The 24,857-nt window shown below is 40.1% G+C and overlaps 1 protein-coding gene across 2 annotated transcripts in view; it reads left to right on the top strand.

Moving 5' to 3' along the window:
• The window catches only part of IPT9 (isopentenyltransferase 9), a 336,165-nt gene that overhangs the window by 35,118 nt on the left and 276,190 nt on the right, over positions 1-24,857 (top strand). For both annotated transcript variants that reach the window (XM_089437271.1, XM_089437272.1), the window contains exons 2-3: positions 16,919-16,972; positions 17,320-17,362. In XM_089437271.1, the coding sequence (XP_089293397.1) occupies positions 16,919-16,972; positions 17,320-17,362 (97 nt within the window). The remainder of the gene's footprint in view (positions 1-16,918; positions 16,973-17,319; positions 17,363-24,857) is intronic.

Genomic DNA, 24,857 nt, shown 5'->3' with positions numbered 1-24,857 from the left:
TATGGTCACTTTATTTTCCTGCCTCCCACCCTTGTGACTTAACGCATGAGTGCTGTGATTGTCGTGTTTGCTCTCAGGTACATATCATGATAACTCATAGGGGTAGGAAATATGATGTTGATTAGATGTTATGTTGGTTGCTTTGGCTTTATGATTACACTTAGAATTTGTGTAACGTAGCCATGCATGTTAGAGTAGGATGCATTGCATATTGATTTTTGCATAGCTAGCATCATCATATCATGTTCTCATGCTATAGTAGATGCATTTAGATAAGATTTGCAATTTAAAATAGATTTAATGTTTCTGTATGGTTTATTATTATTTGATGAAAACATGGGCAATCAAAGTACGCCTAGAACAGATGCTTCCAACAATTGTTTGTGATGTGCAGGATACATGTTTGCAATCCCAAAGGATTATTGGTGTTCACATGACCTCCCTGTTCAAGTGCATGGTTTGTGCATTCTATAGAGAGCTCATGTTCCAATTGGAGCTAGATGTTACCCACCACCAGTGGATGACCCCACAGGAGAATTTTTCTCCTAGATTTGTCTTAATCCGACAGCGAGCAACCCCTGACAACTACCAGTATAGCTAGTGTTGTGCCAGATATCTCCGCTCCCTGAGCCAGTCATATGTCCCCTCGCCCATCTATCAAGATTGTATGTTTGAAGGTGGGTCCTCCAATCCTAAAGGTATGTCTTTCATTGTGCAATCGGGTGCTTATGTTTGTTTTTCTTGGGCACACTTGAGTATGGATTATTGGGTGACTTGGAAGGAGGAAGGGTTTCGACTGTAGTCTTTTTCCCATACCTGAACTGGGGGGTTAATCCTCAACCATAGTTTCGTGGGATCTCCCCTACTGGCCTAGAGCTTTAGAATGGGCACTACTTTGGAAACCCCAATTTTGGTAGCATGGTCACGTTTTTTTGTTCCACATTTTTCACTCCCTTCCGCACATTACATGCCCTATTTCATCATCTTCCCTCTCTAGGCCCACAAGGCTCTGGTATTCTTCCTCCCCTTGCCCACATGTCTGGGTTGGGCCTAGAGCGATGCTCGAGAGGTTGATGCAGCTAAAAAAAAGAATAAAAACATATCATGGCCACATACAAAAGAAAATAATACCATAAAATGCAAAATATGCCCGGGAAAATAAAATTTAACATGTTAGCAAAAGCCAAACATGAGCCCTACCCCTTATCATTATGGTCACCACCTTGGTTCCTAGGGCCCCTATGAGTGTTCCTTGCATCATTAAGGAGCCCATGTATGTCCCAACCCTTGGTGGGTGATGAACTGCCCCACCTTAAGGGGGTAATCATTGTTATGTCATACACATTGCGCTCTCATCCCCTGGAGCTTCGAGCATCATAATAAAAGAAAAATAAATAAAAGGCAAAAGGCAAATGAAGAAGGGTGGAAAAACAAAGGCCAGGGTAACTCATGTACCATGATTGCTCACTCCTACATTCATACACCCAAATATGTGGACATCCCTCATCATTACCATCCTTGAGCCCATGGCATTTGGCCTTGAGACACCTATGTCCCAATCCACCTCATCATTATCCACTTGGCACCTGTTATCACTCCGTAATTCCTCCAGGTTGAGGAGAGGAACCCATGGGTAAACACAAACCGCTTTGGGTTGAGAGACTGGTCTTCTCCAACCAGAGGGGGTTCCCTCGCTCGAAAAATATAAAGTTTAAAGACTTTAAAGCACAAGTTTTTCAATAGACCAGGTCTAAAAAAGGCATTCTAAAGTATTTGGTTGAAGTATGAATGGTCGAAGAGGATAATAGCATGTGATCAATTGTCCTTTTATTTATTTACTTATGCAAGTAAAACTGACATCTTCTACAAGGGCTTTTAGGCATGATTTTGGACACAATGACAGGGTGTAGTATAGAGGAGAAAAACTGAAAAAACAAATTCTTTCTCTGCATACAACAATGTTGTTTATACATGAGAAATAAAGGCTAGACAAAAGAGATAACATGCATGAGTATATAACATTTCATTTGCAACTGAAACATGAAAACAGTTGAATAGAGCAACTTAACTAAATTCTAAATCAACCGAGATCATAATACTCATAAAACACAAAGAGACAATAGAATAACTGAGCAATAAACAAAGATAATTCCAGACATCATACCATAAGAATCCTTGCAAAGTGTAATCGATAACCCTCAAGTCATAAGTATTGTACCATGAATTGATCACAATCTCACAAATTCCGAAAAACTGAAACCAAGACAACGCTGAACTATCAACAATCATTCCCATATGCATTAATCAATTTAAATAGAAATACAATAGCTAATCCATAATGTCTAGATGCATCACATCTTTGATCCAACAGAGGATTGAATCAAGTAAAATTAGGAAACCTTTTTGCTATTTCAAGTCTTTTTTTTTTTCTAAATAAAAAAACATAAAGCATTCTTATCTTAAGAAAAACACTAAATCACTGGAAAAGCACTTGTCTTCGAAGCATATCCTCTTGGCATGAAAATGACAAAAAGCACAAAAGCTGACTGCTGATTGTGTAGCGCCTGCACAACGGGTTTTCAACGGGCCATATCTCTCAAACAATAATACCTGTGTAAAAACTGAAGGAGGTTATTGTAGATTATAGTTTTGTGAAAATAAACCTCAGTTTTTCTGAATTCTTCCTTAGCTTCCCAGAAAACGCTTTGCAAAACCATGACTAAAACAAAGTATTTGTGCAGTTCGAAAAATAGGCTTTGAAGATGCAATCAAATCTCTCAATCTGTGACACCTGTGCAAAATCTGGAAGAGGTTATTTTTCTTTGCCCTGTCCTTGAGAAAAACCTCTTTTAGTTTCCAAAAAAGCTCCTTCATGTGGTCGGAAACTGTTCTACAAAATGGTGACTAAAACATAGTGTTTTTGCACCATATTTCCACAGTGATGAGTATAGGGCCTTCATGTGGTCGAAAACTATTATGCAAAATGGTGACTAAAACAGAGTGTTTTTGCAGCAAATTCCCACAGTGATGAGTATAGGGGAGTGGTAGTGGTGTCATGGGGATAGGTTTAGAATGAAGGGAGGGAAAGAAAATGTAATGTGAATAATATGTAAATGATATGTGAAAAGTGGATAGGATGTAGATGATATATGAAGGTATGTATAAAGGGAAATAGGGTAGGGAATAGGGAAACATGGGGTAGATAGGAATAGGGGATAAGAATTTAAAACACATTTAATGACTAGACCTCATGACCATCAGAACTTTAGATTGACACAACTTCATTTCAGATGGTTCTGATCGATGAACAACTGACACATAACCCCTTTTGACTTAACTATATAAACATGTGTGACCTCATGAATCCCACTGACTTGACACTCTTTCGTGCTTTGGATGAACTCTCTATGGAATAAATTCAAGGATGTCGGACAATAACTTTGAGGCTATGACAACAACAGTGGTCATAGGCTCAACTTATTCAAAAACTGAAAATTAAAGGACATGGAAGATACATCTGACAATGAAACTAGTGACCCTAACAACACCTACCACTTGAAGGATGTACTTTGGACATGTTCTTCCCTTTAGGGGTTGGGAACACCTAATGAGGTTGTTTATTAACTACTACCTAGGGAGGTAACACCATTACATGCTCAAAGCCCCAAATTTGGAAGGGAAACCCGAAACCCACTATGAAGTCTCATTTGTGCCCTTGACTAACAAGCTTGATTCACTTAGATGTGCTAATGAATTATTATAGCTGAAGGTGAGGAAATCATTGGATCTTATACATGATCGGTAGGTGCTTTCATCATGGGCTGGGCAACTTAACTGGGGCCCAACCCCACCAGAGGATCATATTGACACTTGTAGGGGAAGCGTTGAGAGTCATGGGTTTCCATCATGTGATAGAGCACTATCTCATGCCATGGGCAGACTCAACACCTTCAACAACTTGTTCATCGCCCCACATTATATGAGAGATGATGCACTTGGACCAACAGTGCCCCCAACAAACTTAGAAGTTAGTAGTATATACAAGGTTTGATAACTGATCTGAGGCCGAGAGGAGGTTTGTCTCATCCTTGAGACATGGGAGGGAAAGCACCATCTTCCGTGCCCTCATTTGGAGCAGTCTACAAGTTTATTTTTCACCAGGAGACCCATGAGACCACTACTTGTGCCCTAGAGCCACTTTGGAGCACCACATGATGTTTTGCTTAGAGATCAAGGGGCCACCCCCTTAGTTTATTATTCATGGAGCCCTCACTCTCATTATGGCACCTTGAGGACTCATTTTGACCTTTCAAAAACCCTTTTGCACCATGATTTCATCATTTCGGCTCACTTTGGATGGCTTATTCTTCACTTTATGAGCTACTTGGTGGGCTTGTCACCAAGGATATGCTATTTTGCACATTAAAATAATGTTTAGGGGCATCTTAGGCTAATTCGAATTAGATAGGGGATCATATAAATTAGATCTTTCCCATTGAGAGAGATCATCATCATCACACTTGGATCTATTTCTCTTGGAGAATTTCGCACTTTTTCCATGGATGTCTATTGGAGATCTCTTGATGTATTTCAATATTTTTGGGAGCTAAATTCACTTTCTCTTGGAGATGCTTTCTTCATCTTTGATTGGATATATCTCTTGTTATCTTGTAAGTGATTTTGTTGAATATTTTTCATGAATAATGTCTAATGTGTGGAATTATTGCAACTAGCTAGTTTTTTTGTGCCCTAATTTATTGAAAATCATTGTGAGATTGTTATATTGTAAATTGCACATGTTACTCATTAAATAACAGGTAGATGAATATTCCTAGTGGTTTGAAATTTGTTTTTCTTCCATGAAAGTCCATAGATCTTGGCTGGGTAATTGTTGAAAAATAGGTGCTAAGGCATCACTTTTTAGCCTTTTTGAGGAAGGATTTAGTGAATTTTCGAATCACATAGACTCCATAGCCCATGGGTAAGGCACTGGTCCAAGAAAATTTGGTGATCACCCTTACTTCTGTATCTTTTACTCCTCCCAAACCTTTTCGGCCCCTCTCCTAGACGACTTAGCTAGGGCTGCTTGCGAATTGCGTTAGAAGTGGTACCTTTCAAAACCATTTGAATAAGCATCTGCGTTGGTGTCTCCTCTAGTGATCCTGCAATTTTGGAGCAATTCCCACAGTTGGTTTGTGAGAAAAGTCAAGCCCTAGTTCTGACTTTGGAAGCTTATTTTCAGCGTGTAATGTTCCAATATGAAATTTCCAGCTAATAACAGAGACATGAAGTAGGCTATAGCAAATAAAATCACAATTAAGCATGCACTATCAAAAACACCAAGAAATTGGGTAAATAAGCTGAGCCATTTTATTAAATTACGAGTTGTAAGGAGTACATGTAGCATGGAACAAGTGAACTTGGGTTTGCATAAGCACGCTGGAGCAACCCCAAGTGGAGCTAAGTCACAGGACACGTCCTCAAAGGTCCTGTGTCCCGTATTTTACGTGTCGAACATGAAAACGGCCCTAAAACGTGTCGAAAACGTTTTTCATCGTGTCCTGTAAAATGTAAAACGTATTCGCCGGTTTTCGTCATGTCCTGCATCTGGAAAACGCGTATTCCGTTGTTAGAAAACGTTGCCTGCATAAGCTGCAATTGTTTTTGAAAGAAACAAATAATTTTTTAGTGGGGCAACTTAATGATCAAGTCTAGGCCCTAGTATTGATATGCTATTCATGGTAATGTTAAATTCTTAAAGTAAAAGTGACATTCTCCTTAATCTTCATTTTCATCCTTTTACTTAAATTTTTAACATTACCATGAAATGACTCGGGATGTTTGAGAGTGGTTCTGGCCTCATTGGATTTCATATGGAGAAAGTAGAATTTTAGATTTCATTCAAAATGCAGCAGACTTATCAGTTTTTCAGGATTTCAGGATTGGGAGATTGTAATGTTTCCAGGTGACACCACCTGTCCGTGCTACCCCTGCCACCAGTAGAGGACGTGGTCTACCTCCTATAGCTCCTACTTCTATTTCTTCAGCTTCTAGAGCATAGCAAACTCCACTGCCAACTCCACCAGCACCAGCATCTACATCTAGAGGGAAAGGGAAAGCTGTGGCATTTTCTCGCAAGAGGGGCAGAGGAAATCAATAGGATTAGACTTTAGTTATTTTCTTATGTGCTTGTAAGTTGTACATGAACAATGAACATTGAATATTCAAGAATCAAGACCAAGCATATCACATTCTAATTTTTAAATAGTAAATTTTGATTCTATTTATTTTTTTAAAGTGAACTATGAACTTTGAGAAGTAATTATATTTTAATTTGATTAGAGAAGCTGCAACCTGCAATTTAATATGGATAAAAAACTATATTTCGGTATATATATATATATATTATTAAATATATATAAAACGTGTCCCTCGTGTCTTGTTTCCAGCTCGCTGCGTTTCGTATTGAATACTCGTATTTACGTGTCCTCCGTGTCTCGTGTCCTCGTGTCATGTGACTTAGAAGTGGAGGAAATGTCCCCAAGAGCTGGGAAACTTCGGCTCAATATCCTTCTGCGTAGACCTAGAAATTAGCAACTGTTGCCGCACTAGAAATGCTGAGAATGACCCTTTATGATGCTCAGAATCGCCTGAAAATGCAGCAGTAGCGTCTCCCAAAAATACTCATCCAAACCCAGAAAGGAATCTGCCCCAAACCAACCACCTGCAAAACCCACAAAATGGTGCAATTACCGGTTGAATAATAAAACACACTGTTGGACAAAAAGAGGATTTCTGGCTTGAATACTACCTTGAAAAATCTGCAAATTTAGCCCCAAGCTCCTCAACTAAAACCCACCAAAACCCAGAAAAGGTTTGGGTTGGTTTTAACCCTGGAAATTCAGCCTCCCAAGAACCACACCCTCCTCCAACTGCTAAAATGTACGGCCTGCCTGTAACTCCAGAATATGCCCTCCAAAACACACCAAAATAGCTAAGATAATCTTCCCTGAACTTCCCCTTATCTCTCCCAGCAAATACTCACTCTTATCTCTCCCAGCAAATACTCACTCCACAATTGACCCACGAATTCCCACTTGTTCCTAGTGATGAGTTCCTGCGTTGGCCTTGAGTGCTGCCAATCACGCTTCTCCCAAACAGAAATCTCCAGCTCCCAAAATCCTCCTAAAGGCTAGTCTTCCCCTGTACTTCCTTCTCCAAAACTCCTCTAGCAATTGCTCCCCGGAAGGCCACTGAATTATCTACTGCATATTCCACTACTACGTCCTTTTGGAGTACGCATTGATTGAATGATGGCTGAGTTGGGGGCTGTGGATATCCACCTGCAATCTCCCAAAATGATAGAAAGAAACCTCACTAGGGTGGCACTCGTGGTCCATCGAAGAGAGGGTGAGTTCTCCACTTGGAGAACTCGTGCTAAACAGCGGGTAACCCGGCTAAGCAGTTCGAGAAACTAAGGTTGAGTTCAATATGTCAAGAAATACTAAATGAGTCTGAGCCTCCTCTATTTATAATTCGTGGGTCTCTTTTCCCATCTCGGTACCCTCCAACTAACAATTCGACTTTCCCTCCTTAGTCGTTCGAACTTCCCTCTAAGGTGGTGTGTATTTCCTCGTGGCCCCCACGCTATGCCAACAAAACATTTGAGCCCCTTTTTGCTTCCTAAGTCTTTTTCCAAAAATCACATGGGTCCCATGGTTTCCAAAATTGTAGAATAAATAAACCTGTAACAATTTAATTTCGGAAGGGACATTACAGTCCTCCCCTCCCAAATGTTGCTTGTCCCCAAGTAACTTCAGCCCTGGATGCTCACGTATTTGTTCACCCTCCTAGGTGGCATCCTCATCTGGCAAGTCCCTCCAATGCACCAAAAATCACTTGTTCTCTAGCAATGCCTGAACAAGTGCCTCCTCTGTTTGCTAATCACACCTATCACCATTAGTAATACCGTGGTCCCAAACGTGCCGCTGAGTCATCCTAGGGCCTTGCGCTGTCCTGGCTTGAAAAAATCCCTCAATACCAGGATCCCAATCCATCTTGTCCCACCTGAAGCTCTCCTCGCTCGACTCACTATCCTGTCCGGTATAAATGCCAGAAGTCCCCCACGCCATTGGTGACTCGCTAAAGCCCAAAGGAAGATATGAGTGACCTCCCCCTATTGCAACTGGCTCACCCCTAATGGTCGCTAAGCTGTCTAGTACTGTGATGCCTGGGTCCTGTTGACCACTACTGGTCAACTACCCATGCAGTACACCCCCCTTTTCTTTGCAAAAAGGGGCAGCACCTGATCAGTGTTTCCGTGCCATCCTGCAGTCATCAGCAGCTTGATCATTTTGATTGTAAACCCAGTCTGCATGTATGAATTGTAAATAATCTTAGCAGACATGAGTCGTGTATGTGTATTGCCTAGGTGGACCTAACTTTCTAGTGGTAATCTACGTCCCGGAAGGTTTTTCGTCTCACTGATCCATGGATCGGCAGAGTTTTCCTTCAAACCTGACCCCAAAGCCGGGATGGATTTTGTCATTAGAACTTTAGGAGAATCCTAGTGTGTTGATTTGCTAGATTATAGTTGTGTCGCAGAACTGGGTGTTTTGTGAGGCTCTGTATCAAGTGGGTTTGTCCCCTTGAGATGTAAATTGTAAAAAGTCATCATGAAATGTGTCTTGAGGGTTGAAAATGTTTTAAATCCCCTCGTGAGTCCTAAGTCCTAGGTCCTAGGTGATGTTTCCAAAGGCTTAGTTCGATGATCCATTTAAAAAATGAAATAAAATAATAAAATAAATAAAAAATTTAAAAATTTAAAAATTTAAAAAATGAAATAAATAAAAAATAATAAAAAATTAAAAAATTTAAAAATTAAAAAAAATAAAATAAAATAATAAATAATAAAAAATTTAAAAATTTAAAAAATGAAATAAATAAAAAATAATAAAAAATTAAAAAATTTAAAAAAATAAAATAAAATAATAAATAATAAAAAATTAAAAAATTTAAAAAATTTAAAAAAATGAAAAAAAAAATAATAATAATAAAAAATTAAAAAAATAAAGCAAAAACCCTAACTAATAAAATAATAATATTTTAAGTGAATAAATCGACGGATGAGATCAAGAGATGTCTTGATCCTCATCAACGGTCGAGATCATTTCTACATGGATCATTCGAACTAGCCGTTGGGATCATTTCCTTTATATAGGGTCTTAGGTGGTCATTTCAGATTCATCGGATCTGTGAGTCTTGTACTGAAGAAGCTCTTTTGTAAATTTGTTCTGGTTAATAAAATAAGACTTTGGGGTCCATATCTTGCTGGTGTTACTCTCTTGAAATGCTGTGAGATTGTTTAATTTTCTGCATATGTTATTTTCAGCCATTAATAATAGCTTTTTGTAGAGTATTGTGAGCACAGGTATCTTGTTCACTTGCTAGGGTTAGAGTGTTGTTAGGGTTTCTGAAGTAATGGCAGGTATCTCCATTACTTTTTGAGATCTAGCAACATTTTTACCCTCTTTACTGATGGTTGTTTTGAGCTGTGCAGAAAGCATTTTCTGAAGGAAGATTGTGGGCGTTAGGGGAAGTTCTCGGCTGAACCAGCCAACTCCCGCAAACATTTTTTGTTGAGCCCAGTTGGATTTGATCCTGGGTCTATCATTCGTTTTATTTTTCTAAGTTGCATGAGAGATTTTCTGAAGTTCTTCACAGTGAAAACCTAAAATTTCTGTTTCTTTAAAATATTTCCGTGCTTATTGCCGAATCTGGCTGTTAAGGGGCCAAATCTGTAAATTAATTAGCTGTCTTAGGGTTTCAAATTTTTTTTTTTTGATCTAGGGTTTTAGATTTTTTGCTTTATGCAGTTTTGATTAGGGTTTTGGTTTTCTTTTCTTGTATTTGCAGGTATAGGGTTTCTGGATCAGGAGAAATTGAGACTTTGGAGTCAGATTACAGACGGTGAAAACACCAGTTTTCTTCTAGACAAGATAACCACGGCATTGCATGCAGTCTCAGCACCCCTGTCCCCCACGGAATCAGCGTTAAGATTTTCTGCCCGTGCTGCGTAAACTGAGGCTTCACATAATTCAGCTGAGTAGATTCTTCTGGAAGTATATCGAAATCATTTCAGTACGAGCAGCTGGTGGGACGTTTTCAGCTCCAATACGATTTTATTTGGGAAATGATAACTGCATGCTCTCAAAAGGTGGCACGAGATTCTATCTGGGGTCACGATTTTTTTATCAAGCCGTGGATAGCTTCAGCGTTGTAGCACATTTAACCTCCGGAGACCAGCATTCCCAGATCGATGGTAAATTTTTTTATGCGTGGATCATTCTAAGCTCAGCCATTTCAGTTGTCAAACGTCGGCCTGGAAATAGAAACTGTTGCCGGTTGCTACCATCGGATACCTGCAAAACAACCAGAGAAGAGGTATTGGGACGCGGCAACGCAGTGATCTATTCTCCGTTTGCGTAGCAGGCCATCACTCAGAAATTTTGAAGCACGGGCCAGGTTAACGCATTGTACAAGCGAGGTATGTATGCATAGATCTCTCACGCGCGCGGTGACAGGTAAAATCGATCCAAGTTTTCCTCAAATCGCTGTGTCGATTGTCTCAGGTATTCTCTAAATCGCTTGTTCCTGCCGGCATTAGTTGTTCATGGTTTCCGCATTCAGTTTCTCTGGTTCAAATCGAGGTCACATAGGCTGCCGTCACATTTTTTGCTGGGGTCACGTATCAGTTTTTTGTCTTTTGGATTTTACGACTTGTTCATAGCCTGATTCCGTAGTCATAGTTGCGTTTCTGTCTTTTGTTCCTTAGGGTTTTTCGATTATAGTTTTTCCTTTACATTTGTTAGATTGTATTTTAATAAAATCAAAAAAGGGTTAAACGTAAATTAGATTTTAATTTATTTATTAAGATTTTAGATTTAGGTAGATTTAGGATTTTGTTATTAGAGTTTTGGTTTTAAATTATGTTTAGAATAGATTAAAGTTTTATGGTTTTATAGATTTTTAATTTTCATTTTTATAATATAAAAAAACAAAAAAAAAAAAAAAGATTTTAGGCTTAGTTTTATTTTTTTAGTTTTAGATTAATTTTTAGATTTCATTTTTTTAACTTTTGTTTTATAATAACAAAAAAAAAAAAAAAAAAAAAAAATTGTGGAAAATTTTCTTCGTCAGATCCAGTTATTTTCGGGAATTATCATCTTTCATGCTGAGATCTAAAATTTTCAAGTCGAGATGCGAATATGATGTCTGGTTAATGATTTACGATTCTCTTGGTGGTTTTAAGCATTTATCTTCTCAAAATTCTCAGTTGCTGGATATCGTTTTGGTTATGTGATTTAGCTGATACCTTTTGATGACAAATGATTGCTGTTCACGGTTTATTTTTCTATATCATCTAACAAGTAATCATTTTAACAACAATCTCTTAAGGCACTGGTCTGCTAAATTAATCAAATCCATCTAGTGCTTATCTTATCGTGTCTCGTGTCTCCCAACCAACTGGTTGACAGTTGGTCTCCTTCACCTCGTAGGGTCTACCCCCCTTAGCCGCGGGAGACAGGCTTAAACGGAGGGATCGGGGATCAGAGTGACAGCCCCCGGTCTGAGGGTTGTCGTGTCAATCCGCGCGACAACAGGTCCCATGCTAGCCATAGAAGGGTGCCACCATGTTGTCGCTGTGCCATTCTGGCTCTAGCCGACTACCCATCGTGCTTACACTGTATCCTACTCTCCTAGACCCTGATGGTGGAATATTGGTAGAGGCGAGACACATCCTGCCCAAACATCTCTATGATGCTAAAGTCTACCCATCTCTATCATATTGGAACCTGAAGCAGTCACAAAACCGAGAAATCGAAAGCTTCGAAATAGATCAATTTTAGAGTATCTCATCAAGTGCAAGAACTTACCCGCCGAAGATTCCACATGGGAAGACAAGAATTTATACAGAAGCATCAAGAACTACTCAAGCGTTGAGGACAACACTTTTTGAACAGGGGGGCATGTTAGGTCCCTATACTACTAGTGTAACCACTTATTGTATTAGTACAACCCCCTTATTATATTGTTGTGCCCATGTAGTCCCCATATTGTTATTATTGTGCCCCATAGAAACGCACTATTGTTATTATTGTGCCCTTACATTATTATTGTTATGTCGGCTCTAGTTATATTATGACCCCTTAGACTCCTATATATAGAAAGGAGGTCTTGTCATTTGTATCATCCAAGAATTGTTCATTTGTGTAATGTAAAAGAGGTTGCCCCCTCGAAGAGGCTGAATTCTAAGGCATTGATCTCTCTTTTCTATCTCTTTGTGAGCTGGTTTCATAACAACCAACCTCTCATCTTCCCAATGGATTCCACCCTAGAATTTATGCATACTAGATTTCCCTTGAGCCGTGGGTTTGTCTCCTATCTCACCTGTCACTGTGCACTCATACCCGAATCTTCCATGATCTTCTGGCTACCCATAGCTAGGCCAAGATCATGCTCTGATACCACTGTAATGTTCCAATATCAAATTTACAGCTAATAGCAGACACATGAAGTAGGCTATAGCAAAATAAAATCACAATTAAGCATGCACTATAAAAAACACCAAGAAATTGGGTAAATAAGCTGAGCTATTTTATTAAATTACGAGTTGTAAGGAGTACATGTAGCATGGAACAAGTGAACCTGGGCTTGCATGAGCAAGTGGGAGCAACCCCAAGCGGAGGAAATGTCCCCAAGAGCTGGGAAACTTCGGCCCAATATCCTTTTGTGCAGACCCAAAAATTGGCAGCTGTTGCTGCTCTAGGAATGCTGATAATGACCCTTTATGATGCCCGGAATCCCTTGAAAATGCAGCCGTAACTTCTCCCAAAAACACTCATCCAAACCCAGAAAGGAATCTGCCCCAAACCAACCACTCGCAAAACCCACAAAATGGTGCAATTACCGGCTGAATAATAAAACACACCGTTGGAAAAAAAAGAGGATTTCTGGCTTGAATACTACCCGGAAAAACCTGCAAATTTAGCCCCAAGCTCCATAGCCAAAACCCACCAAAACCTAGAAAGGATTTGGCCTCCCAAGAGCCACACCCTCCTCCAACTGTTGAAATGTATGGCCTGCTTGTAACTCCAGAATAAGCCCTCGAAAACACACCAAAATGGCTGAGATAATCTTCCCCGAACTTCCCCTTATCTCTCCCGGCAAATACTCACTCCACAACTAACCCACGAATTCCCATGTGTGCCCAGTGATGAGTTCTTGTGCTGGCCCTGAGTGTTGGCAATCACGCTGCTCCCAAAAAGAAATATCCAGCTCCCAAAATCCTCCTAATGGCTAGCCTTCCCTTGTACTTCCTTCTCCAAAACTCCTCCGACAATTGCTCCTCGGAAGGCCACTGAATTATCTACTGCATATTCCACTACTACGTCCTTCTAGAGTACGCACTGACTGAATGATGGCTGAGTTGGGGGCTCTGAATATCCACCTGCAATCTCCCGGAATGATAGAAAGAAACCTCACTAGGGTGGCACTCGTGGTCCACCAAAGAGAGGGTGAGTTCTCTGCTTGGAGAACTCGTGCTAAACAGCGGGTGACCTAGCTAAGCAGCTCAAGCAACTAAGGTTGAGTTCAGTATGTCAAGAGATACCAAATGAAGGCTGAGCCTCCTCTATTTATAATTCGTGGGCCTCTTTTCCCATGTCGCCCCCCTCCAACTAGCAATTCGACTTTCCCTCCATAGTCATTCGAACTTCCCTCTTAGGTGGTGCATATTTTCTCATGTGGGTGGCCCCCACACTATGCCAACAAAACATTTCGGCCCCTTTTTCCTTCCCAAGTCTTTTTCCAAAAATCACATGGGTCCCATGGCTTCCAAAATTTTCAAAATTGTAGAATAAATAAACCTGTAACAATTTAATTTCAGAAGGGACATTACACAACGTCATAGGTTGAAAGGTCTTCTTGATGGTCATTTGCACGTAAACTCTAAGAAATCAATCATTCTTAACCCTTTTCCTATCCTAGCTTGACCTGGTGTTCATATTGGAGGAATTCCTCTCACGATTACTCAAAAAGCCTAGGTCTTGCATGCATTTCTTCCTAGGTCTCTCTAGTGGAGCAAAAGCCCTATTTTGAAGAAGAGTCATCTTGCAAGCTCCTAGAGAAGCCTTGCCTCACCTTGGAAGTCTTGATCCTAGGCATACTCATCATTGAATATTCTTAACCCTAGGTCTTGACCCTCCTCTTAGGTCTTTCTTGGAAAGCCTTTCCTTTATCGAGCCGTAATCAAGCCTCTCCTTTGAATGTGCCTTGGGAATAATTTTATGCCTCATCACTGATCCTATCATCTCAAGTGATTTCCTTCATACCAGGATTCCTGCCATCGGTGAAAGTCCGTAAAGAGCAGGGGACACTGACTGAGGTGACAACAGGTCTTTGTCCCATTGTTGTCATTTGGTCTAGTAGTTGTCCCTTAGTTACCCCTCCTAGGAGCCTTGCTAGATCATGTGGCAACAGTGCCAAACTTCCATCTTCTTTGTTTGGGATGAATATTTCAAGAAAAGGGAGTTTCTTGTCCTGCATCTCCATTGTGAATTTTATGTGCTCCGCTAGGCTGTTAAGATGTTCTAAGAAATTGTCCAACCTCGTTTGACTGGGAGGCCAATTTGTGTTTGTATCATCCGTGAAGCTCTTCCACCATATTGGTTTGAGAGGGAAGGAGGAAATTGCCATTTTTATGAAATTTTCCATATATAAGTTTGCTAGCATTGGCGAAAAGGGATCCCATTGTAATTCCATTTGTTTGCTCTTAGGTTGTACTTTGGTAGTTGAAAAATGTTGACTTTACTCATATCTTTACTAGTGGTGCTGTATCCTTTTCCAATGTGTCTCTAATGAAGTCAATGGTCTCATCCACTAAAATCTTAGTAAAATGAGAAACTACATCAAAGTTGACCACAATATCATGATCTTTGACCTTCTGAGTTTTGATCCTTATAACAAAGAACATTGACAAATGATAATGTTTCACCTGCATAGAGGATAAGTGGGTGCAGGCATTGTATAGAATAAGCCTTAGTGGAGCACCCTCCTTAGGGAGCTTTGGCAAACAATGTATGAATAATAGGTCTTAGTGGAGCACGCTCCTTATTCCCTAATATTAGAATTAACCTTGACTTGTTAAGATTGACATTAGTTGCATTGAGGGAGAATTTGGTGGGAGCTAAATGACTAAGATTTTATTTTAGTTGCATGGAGTTTGACTGTTGATGATTTTTGTGTAGATTCTGCCTTGTTGGGACAAGCTGTGGCATATCTTAAACTTCTCTATGTTTTTAAAGGCAAACGTTGTTTAGTGTGGCTTTACTACTAATGTTGGATAAGTCGTTCTATTATTAAGTTATGATTTGAAACCTTCCTATCATATTTTCCATATTACTGTGCTTTTAACAGCCATCTAGGCCATATGATACCTAATGCACTTTTTTCTAGTGTTCCATAGGGATGCGTCTCCCAATGTGGGAAGTGCGCTCTCGACATTTCCCATGCTCTCAGGATGCGGGGACTCTTGGGGAAACTTTTTTCCACGTCCCCCTTTTGGGGAAGTTTGGGAAAACGTTTCTCCACGTCCCCCTTATTGGGGAAACTTGGGGAAACATATTTCCAATGTAAGTGATGTGTTTCCCCAAAAGGGGTGTTGTGGGCATCCCCCCTCAAAAAGGGTTGGGCATGCTGCTTAAAAAAAATAATTTATGTGGAGAAGCATGATATTCAACCCTAGGGCCCTACTAATGCTATGTAATTAATGGTAATGTTAAATTCTTAAAGGATGAAAATGAAAGATCAATTTTTAATATTACCTTTAATTGTTTCAAGATGTTTGAGAGTGGTTCTAACCTCTTTGGATTTCATATGGAGACAATGGAATTTTAGATCCCACTCAAAATCCAACAGACTTAACAATTATCAAGATTTTAGGATTGGGGGGGATTCCATTGGATTCTATCATGTATGAGGGTATGGAACTATCATTTAATCAAGAGCACCAATCCCTCTATGTACCTCAATGTTGGTGGCATTAATTGTTGAACTCCTCTGTCAGGACCCTAATAAAAATGTACCCATCACTCAAACAAAATCTCGTTTTGATAGGTTACGCTTTTTCTATTTTATTTTAATGCTTAGAGGGTGATATTGATGATGAGGATCCCAATATATTGAATTATTTTGATGATATGTAGGAATTTGTTATAGCATGATTTTTTTTGGACCATAGAGGCCATCTAGAGTGTCTTTGTTGATATATTTTTGGTTCAAAGATGGATTGCAGTCAAATGCTATTTTGGTTATATGCACACTGACTTGTTCTATATTTAAGAGACTTTGCATATTTGTATAATTGTTTGGATTTATATGGATGTACATGAATATTTATGTATTTTTTTCAAAATTTGAACATTCATGTATTTTTTAGTCAATTGGTTTTTTGGTCCTGTTTTTTTTTGGTTCCCAGTTTTGGGGTTGGTCGGTCTGGTTCTAATAACATTGGTTCATTGTCCATTGTTCATTTTCAGTTTTAACTTTTGAGTCTTGACTTTAGATATTGATGACCTCAGACTGAGTCTTTGACCCGTCACTCTTTACTAATTTTGAGTTTGAGTAATTTCAATTACTGTTCTCCATTCCCGCATCCCCCAGTCCCAGAAACTTGGTGAAACATTGCTTTTTTCCCCTTACCTTGCTGAGTGTTTCTAGTAGGTATCATCTTTTGAAGAGTTTGTCATTTGATTTCACATGTTAAATGGTAGTCAAACTATGCCATAGCTCTTCTGTAGTACGAAATTATGATTGCAATTTTGATTGTCTTTTTGTTTATATTTTGAAAAAAATGCAGGTTTACAGGGGTTTAGATGTTGGATCAGCAAAAACTCTTATTGGAGATCGTCAGGTAGGATGAGTTTGTTTTGGGTTTATCGACTGTTATTGTTTCTTAAAAATGTTGTAACTTGTAATGAAGCGGAAAATCAGAAGTTGATAGCCATTCACATTTTAACTTTAATTTTGGGCTTTATTTGGATTTGAAAACATGGTTAAAAATAGGTGTCTGAAGGTCTTCTAGGGATTGATAGTTTATACGGCTTAGCATTTTGTGTTTTCTGGTTCTCTAGTGATTCGGCGTAAAGTGTCTCGGATTATACTGTAAAAGTTTCTATAGCATTTAGGCTGCAAAGCATTTTTAAATACAGATTTTTTACACAAAGGCATTATGTTGAGCGATGTTTGTTCATCTTGCAGGATATACCGCACTACTTACTTGACATTTTACATCCCACTGAAGGTAGTTGCTTGATTGTTTTTTTTCTATGGACAGCTGGATTTTCCTGAATGTTAAGTGTGGCAAAATGGTAAATTTTGTTATGCAGATTTAGGAAATAAGCCTTGTTTGTTTCATTTAGTGTCAAAACCACTAGCTCTAGCACCACCAACTTCACGACACAATCACAAGCTCTAGCGCCACTGAGCAAAGGGTTTCTCTATCTTGAAACACTGCCACCACCAATACCTAAATCATAAGCAACAAAAGTGTCACTGATCCTTGAACCATTGGTAGAAGGGTGGGTTAAAATGATACCCTCTCTTTTCCCCTCACCAAAGGGGGTTTTGAAGAGGATAATATCTAATCAAATGGTCTTGAGCCTGACACACAAAGCATGTGTTTGGAAGATTTTGGTAGCACACCTTTTGTTGATGGACACCATCAATTGTGCATGCACTGTGTGTTTGAGATCCACCTCCATGCATGCTGGAGGGTTCACCCTAAAATAGTTTTGACGGCCATCTAGAATAAGTAACTTACCAAATTTATGGGCAAACAGGTCAACAGATGAACACAAGTTAGTTGGAAGGGTGAGAAACTCTAACCAGAGATGGTAATGGGCTTGATTATGATTGACGGGGTTGAAATCTGCTTCCCAAGAATGAACACAAGCGAGAGTACTAGAAGAACTCCAAGTACGAAACTATAACACATGGCGAGTGATAGCTTTAGAATTGAACAAGAGTCACACATGCTTCAATACCAGCCCCTAGTAAGAATTCAAGGAAATACCTTTAGCGTCCCAGTCTAACAAACACCACTGGTTGAGAGCTGCTTCATACAACATTTTATGAAGGGAAAACAAAATGACCCCCTGGTCTCCAATTGCATATGCCCCTTGAAGTATTCTTTATTATCTGCTAGGAAAATGTTAAAGCCTTTTGAGTCTAGCAAAGGCTTGGGGATCGTAATGTCTAAAGAATGAGGAGCCTCAACTCCCTCTCCCCTCAATCCACTCTAGGCTTCTTGCAGTTGTCATGGAAATCAAACTTAAATTCTTCCACACTTTCAATGGCCAAAATGGCACCACCAGTTGACAGGGCAAGCCCCACTTCAGGGGAGGGCCCTCCCACAAGAGTCAGCTATGCATCAACATTCACATCATTAGGAACATGCTTCGAGTCTTCAGTGAGAGTCACAATTATCTCATTATTTTTGGTGATCACTTTTCCTTGAGATAGAAGACAAGGGCACACTTTCGAGGATTTTGAGGCATTGGGAGTAAAGATCCCAATTCAGTGTTCAAAGAGTGCACCACCACTTTCATGAAACCATCAGAAGCAAAGTTGTTTTTATGTTCTAGGGTAATTTTTGACCTAGGGTTTCAGGTATCTAGGGTTCCAAATAAAAGTTCTTTTGCTAATTCAATAATAAAATCATCAACTTCTTCAATTACACAATACGATATGATCCATACTAAATATCAGTACACATTTGTCAATCATTATATCACAGTACATTCAGTAATAATATCATTGTAAAATTCAGCAAGCCGTCAGAGTCCCCAGTACCACAGAAAATTAACCAAATGCTTATACACCAATGACCTGATTCTACCTGTGCACAGAAAATATTCTTTAAATACCTTTAAAAATTATAATCTGCTACAGGATACAAATCTCTATTTCCAGGACTTACGGTCACCTTCGAATCACTATCACAACTGCCTCAGAATCCGCACCAGTCAAATATGCTTCAGGAAAATGATGACCTCGGCTACTCGTCTTCTACTCTGTCCCAGAATCTTTGGATTTCTGCAGATGACAGCTTGGCATAATCTCAGTCTGTTTCAAGCAGTTTGGTGATGTTCCTCAGACTTAGGTCTGTGACTATAGTCCTTCGGCTACTTCAACAGAACTCATTAATCTTATTCGATCTACATACAGGAGACTTTGGTAGCATCAGGATGAATTATTAGTCAGCGCAGACAGTAGTTCTAAGGCTCCGGACTTCTATTCATGTGCAGAGAGGCTGTCTGCCTGTAATTTGGCCTCAGTAAATTGATGTCAACCCAGAATTGCTCCACCCAACTATAAGTGAATTGCTTTATGCTTAACAGGACTGTGCAAGGGTTTAGTCACAGTAGACTTCTATCTAACCCAGGTGATGGGTCTCAGGAAGATTTCCCTTGAAAACTTCGCTCTGTCCTGAACTAGTATGGAGGAAATTCGTCCAACTTGAATGTGCCTTGACCTTCGTTATTTTAGGCTCCTTTATGATTATTCTTTGCTGTTCCTTGTAGATAGAGATCCCTGTGCCAGAACAAGTAGACAAAAAAAAGATAGAAAAAGAACTAACTAGGGTGGAATCTTTCACCACCGAAATTAGTAGGAAAAAGGGGTCTTAAAACCCTCAAAGCCTTAGGCTGAAAGAAGAACAGAGACAACATGATCCAATCCAATGATCCAAATGAATCTAGCCCTTTTGTATTTATAGATTTCTTTGAGGGGTCTTTTTCCTTAATTGATTGAGTGAGGTTCACTCAACACCCCCAACTTTGGGTTTCTTTCGCCAGTTGCCCCAAAATTCGCCCAAACATTGGGTATTTTGGGGTTTTCCCCTTTGTCAAGGACTATAGCCTATGGGGATATATAGGCTCCTTTGTCTTTTGAGTGATTAATTTCTCAGGAACATTACATTGTTCATGGTGATATACATTGACAGAGCTGTCTCACTAGATTTATCACATCATTGGTAAACATTAACCCTACCCTCCATAAAACACCAGATCCTATCTTTAAAATATTGTTCCACTTTAGAACCTTTAACCACAGAGTTTTCAGTGAGCTAAAAAGCACGGGCATCAATTGAATGTTCCACTATTGCTGATTTCTCCACAGCCACAGCCACCATACTAGTGGAACCTACAAATTTTGAAGCATCCTTGCCTGCTAATTGTGTATCTGTACCTGTAGATAGAGAAAGCCCACCTTCTGTGCTTAAAGACAGTTGCAATTTTAGCATCGAAACCAGCTTCTGTACCATTTGTACCACCACTAGCAATCAAAACTATACTCTGTACGACCACCCCAAGGCCTGTACAACCCTCCTACCTATGATAAGACAAATGTCTCTATTGTCATTGTCCTCCTTGTATATCTCTTCTCCCCATCATGTCTCTCTCTTCTTTGTTGCCTCCTATAACATCGAACAGTTGAAATGGTGGTAGGTGACAAACAAGAGACGATGGAGCAAGTGATTTAAAGTTAGGACAATCCTTCATCCACTCCTGCCATAGTACCAGGTACAACTTGTTTTTGCTTGGCATTCCCCTTTTTCTCTGGAAACTAGCTGGCATAATATCCCAACTGGTGAGACATAAACATTTCACCTTACTCAAATCGTTTTGTCCTGGATTTGAATCATCCTTCTTACCTTTCTTGCTTCCTTTGGTCATCCTCCCAAACAAGTGCTACTTCTTTTACTTCCTTCTCACTGTGTTGAATAGGACTCCAATCTATTCTCTTTTTGCACAAGGTCATCCCAATGCTTCATAAAATTTGGCAGCTTCTCATGAGCACAAACACCTTGGACAAAAGGCCTCCAAGAAGGAACAAGTCAATTCAAAGCAACTGATACCAACTCCTTATCTTCCACCAATTTCCCTATGGCAGCCAATTGAGCTCTTAACTTTGTGAGTTTGGCCAAATGGCTCACTGCTGTATCTGTCTTTCTTACTGGTTGTCTTGTTTGCAATGTGAGGGATGGAGTGATCATTCACCGAATCAATAATGATTCTCTTTGCGGTGGCCTCCTCCTTGACATGGGTGGCCTCTTTGTCAGATCAAAAGGTGCAACTCTCTCTTTCTTGACAGACTTTCAAACCTTAGCTCCCTCTGAAAGCATTTGTAGCCTGAACTTCCAAGGTATGAAATTGGTAGTATCATCCAACCTATTGAACTCTCTACAACCAAGAGTATTATGTCTCACAAATCTGAAGCACAACTCAAAGCAAAAACAACAATAAATGAAGAATAACAACCCTTCAAGGGTTAAAGTGCTTTTCCCAAGCAGCCTAGGGTATCACACCCAATCAAGCTGTACTATGTCAAGAATCACTTTCAGGTACACTACAACTGAAATCTCCAACTCTCTCTTCAGGTATGTCAAGAATCACTTTCAGGTACACTACAACTGAAATCTCCAACTCTCTCTTCACCAAGAGAACAATCCCAGTGCAAACAGTTCTAGTACCATGTAGAAATATCATGAATCTCGGTTTTAATGCAAATTCAGAAATTTCACCTCAAACATGGGGTTTCTTGGATCTATTCCTTATGAATTTCAGCCTGAGGCTGATTTGAAATATTCAACTACAGCAACAAATACTTCAATTCACTTCAACCCAAATCACTTGGCAGCTCAAGAGGGTAAATTAAATATCATATAATTGTACTTCAATTCCAACAAGTGATCTGATAATCACCCTATGAGTGACCTCAGTTAAAGATTTATTGAATAAAGGTATTACAGACTCATGTGCTGGTGTGTGTCTATGTTATTTAAGCAACGGATCGATCAGATTGCAAATACACAGACACTTAAATGGAAAGACAGCAGAGAAATACAGTAAGCAAATACAAGAACACAAGAAATTAATAAGGAGTTCACCCTATCCTCCAGGGCTACATCTCCGGTCCAGCTCTCAGTGGTGGCCTTATTTTATTGTGTCTTAAGCAGAGAATTACAATGCAGGGACTAAATATAAGTCTCTTGAAATAGGTTTGCTTGGTAGGGTGGTTCTTGGATTCCCCAAGCCACTAGAGTGCACAGACTCTTTTGCCTACTAACTCTTTGACCTCTCTGGTCTGACAAATCCTCTCGGGGATGGCTTGAATCTCTCAAGCTCTCTGGTGCTCGACGCTGCCTTTGGTCAGCTCGACCCTCTGTCCTCTTCTGCTTTTGCTTCTCTGTCTTCTTCTCTCTGTGTCCCGTCCTCCTCTCGGGGTTCTGGTCTCTCTGTCTCTCTTTCTGTATTTTGTCCTCCTCTCGGGGTTCTCTGTGTCTTCTTCTTCTATTCATGGCTTTAAAGCCATTCGTTCCTATGTCTGTTCAATTCCTCCGTCGAATCGCCTTCTGCAGTTGCGCTTGGAGTTCCCTGTTCGACGTCATCACCAAGCTCACAGGGAGTGGCCACATGTCCTCCTGTAAATGGCGCCGGCCTTCTTCATCGGTTCAATTCTTCAGTTACTTTCGTGGAATGAGACTTCCTCCACCGTGGCGGTCAAATGGACCTCAATTTCTTTACAAATTGCGGTTTAATTCCTTGTCGATTCCGCTTCCTCATCGGGTGTGATCTCAGCTGTCCGATCTGGATCCCCTAGATCCAACGCCGTCCGCTTATTTCGCGCGGTTGACTTGCTCGACTGTTAGTGCGCGATGAGCAGCGGTTTTCTCTCTCCTTCGCTCGCCACGCGTCGATCGCTGAGTGGGATTGCTTTGTTTCCATCCAAAATCACTTGCCATTCAAGGAGCCCCGATCAATACCACCTGTTTCGGAGCGGGTCCCGCCTTTAGCTTTTAGCCCTTCTGCCTTTTGCCCTACGGTTCTTCGACTCCCCATGCAACCGAGTGCTCGGGGCTTCTCCATTTCAAGCCTTTTCACCCAGCGATGCGCGATTAGTGCTAATTGTGCATCAAAATCCACCTTCGTTTCCGATCCGGGCCTCCCAGGGGCTAATTCGGCCTCCCGCGCAGTCTCCATGGGACTCAGTCAGCGTGCTTTGACCGAGGTCCTCGTCGTTCCACGCTGGCTGCCACTGCCATTGGTTCAGGGGTGTTTTTGATCGCTGTTCTGATTTCTTTGATGTTTGTCCCAACCTGATACAGTCATGGTTCCTTTGACAGTTCTTTATGGATCCATATCAGATCACGGCCTTCCCATTGAAAAAGCTTTTAGACCACCAAAAGTTGGTTTTCAAGCATCGACTAAATGAGGGTATTGCTTTCTCACTTGTCCAATCTCAATCCACATTGCAATGCTTGGCTTTGAACCTTTGAGCCCAATCCTGAGGTACTCCACATTTCCCCTGCGCATTGTCCTCACCTTCCTATCCAGCACTGTGTCTTCCTGCAACTCATTAAGATATTTATGTAGCAGGTCATCAATAGAAGGCAATTGACTTTGCTCTTCAGGGTCTTCAATCATTGAAGGTTCAAACAGTCTCAAGCAATCTGCATTTTTGACTAAGTAGATGTGCATGTAAGCTGGTAGATCAAGGCGAAAAGCATTTTCACCAATCTTCTCAAGTATCCTAAAGGGTCCATACCTGATAGGCTTTAGCTTTTTACCTTCACCTTGCATCCTGTCCTTGCTGATATACAGCCAGACCTGGTCACCAACTTGAAAACTATGCTCTATCCGATGCTTGTCATGCCTAGCCTTGTATTTGGCTTGGCTCTTTTCCAGCTGTTCCTGTACTCTAAGTCACCAGATTTGGCGAACAAAATCGTTGAAGTTCGAAATTCACCGAATTTCAAAGGAAAATGAATTTAATCGTTCGAGTTCGCCGAATTTTATGGCGAACTCGAACTTAATCACGAATTCAAATTTTTTGGCGAATAAAATCGTTGAAGTTCATTTGTAGCTCGAAAAAATTCGTTTAGGGTTGAAAAAAATTCGTTCAAGTTCGTTTTTTACGCATTTTACCAAATGAACAATTTGCGGGTTTCATTGTTTGCCGGGTTTCATTGCGCGGGTTTCATTGTTCACTAATCGCAACTTCGCTGGAGGGTTTCATTGTCTGCAGTCCAGTCACCAGTGTACAAGTCATTGTTGCCAGTTGGGAAAGTTTCTGCCGGGAGTCTTCACTGATAGTCTGATACATTACAATTTACACCGAGCGGCTGTTAATAATTTCCAGTTTGCTGAAACTTGAAGAAACAGATTTTGGTGTTTACCAGGCTTGATGTTTATGTTGGCTAGCCAAGACTTTGGTGTGACGTTTTCAATGCATCTTTATGTGGAACTACATTTTGTCAAATTTACCATGAACTGTTTGTTTAATTTCACAATGTTGCTACCAGCTGGAGACGTGTAAATCTTGTTTGGATTTTCCCAAAAGTCTGAGCTTTCTAAAATGCCTTTTTCACCCTGCCCAGTTCTGCTTTCAACATGATGAATACTGGAGAAGTTCACTATTGCTTGGGCAGATGAATGGAAAGAAATATGAGCTCTCATTTGTTTTATTATTTCATATCAATCAGCAGGCATATGTAAAAAGCACAATCAAGAGGTTTGGAATGTATAATTGGAAACCTGTTACTACGTTTATGGAAGTAAGATTAAAACTAACGTGTAAGATGTGCCACCAAAATGCTGAAGAGAAGCACAAAATGTTAGTGATTGCTTGTCAATCTATAGCCAATAGCCTCATGTATGTTATGGCTTGTAACTTCTGCCACAATCTCCTGAGGCACTGTTATTTTCAGATGAACATGGAGAATCATTACATTT

The sequence above is a fragment of the Pinus tabuliformis genome, chromosome 5_2 (genome assembly GCF_031772625.1).
Source record: "Pinus tabuliformis cultivar Carrire ecotype Pingquan chromosome 5_2, CPIR1, whole genome shotgun sequence".
NCBI lineage: Eukaryota > Viridiplantae > Streptophyta > Pinopsida > Pinales > Pinaceae > Pinus > Pinus tabuliformis.
This window is presented reverse-complemented; position numbering and strand designations above follow the sequence as displayed.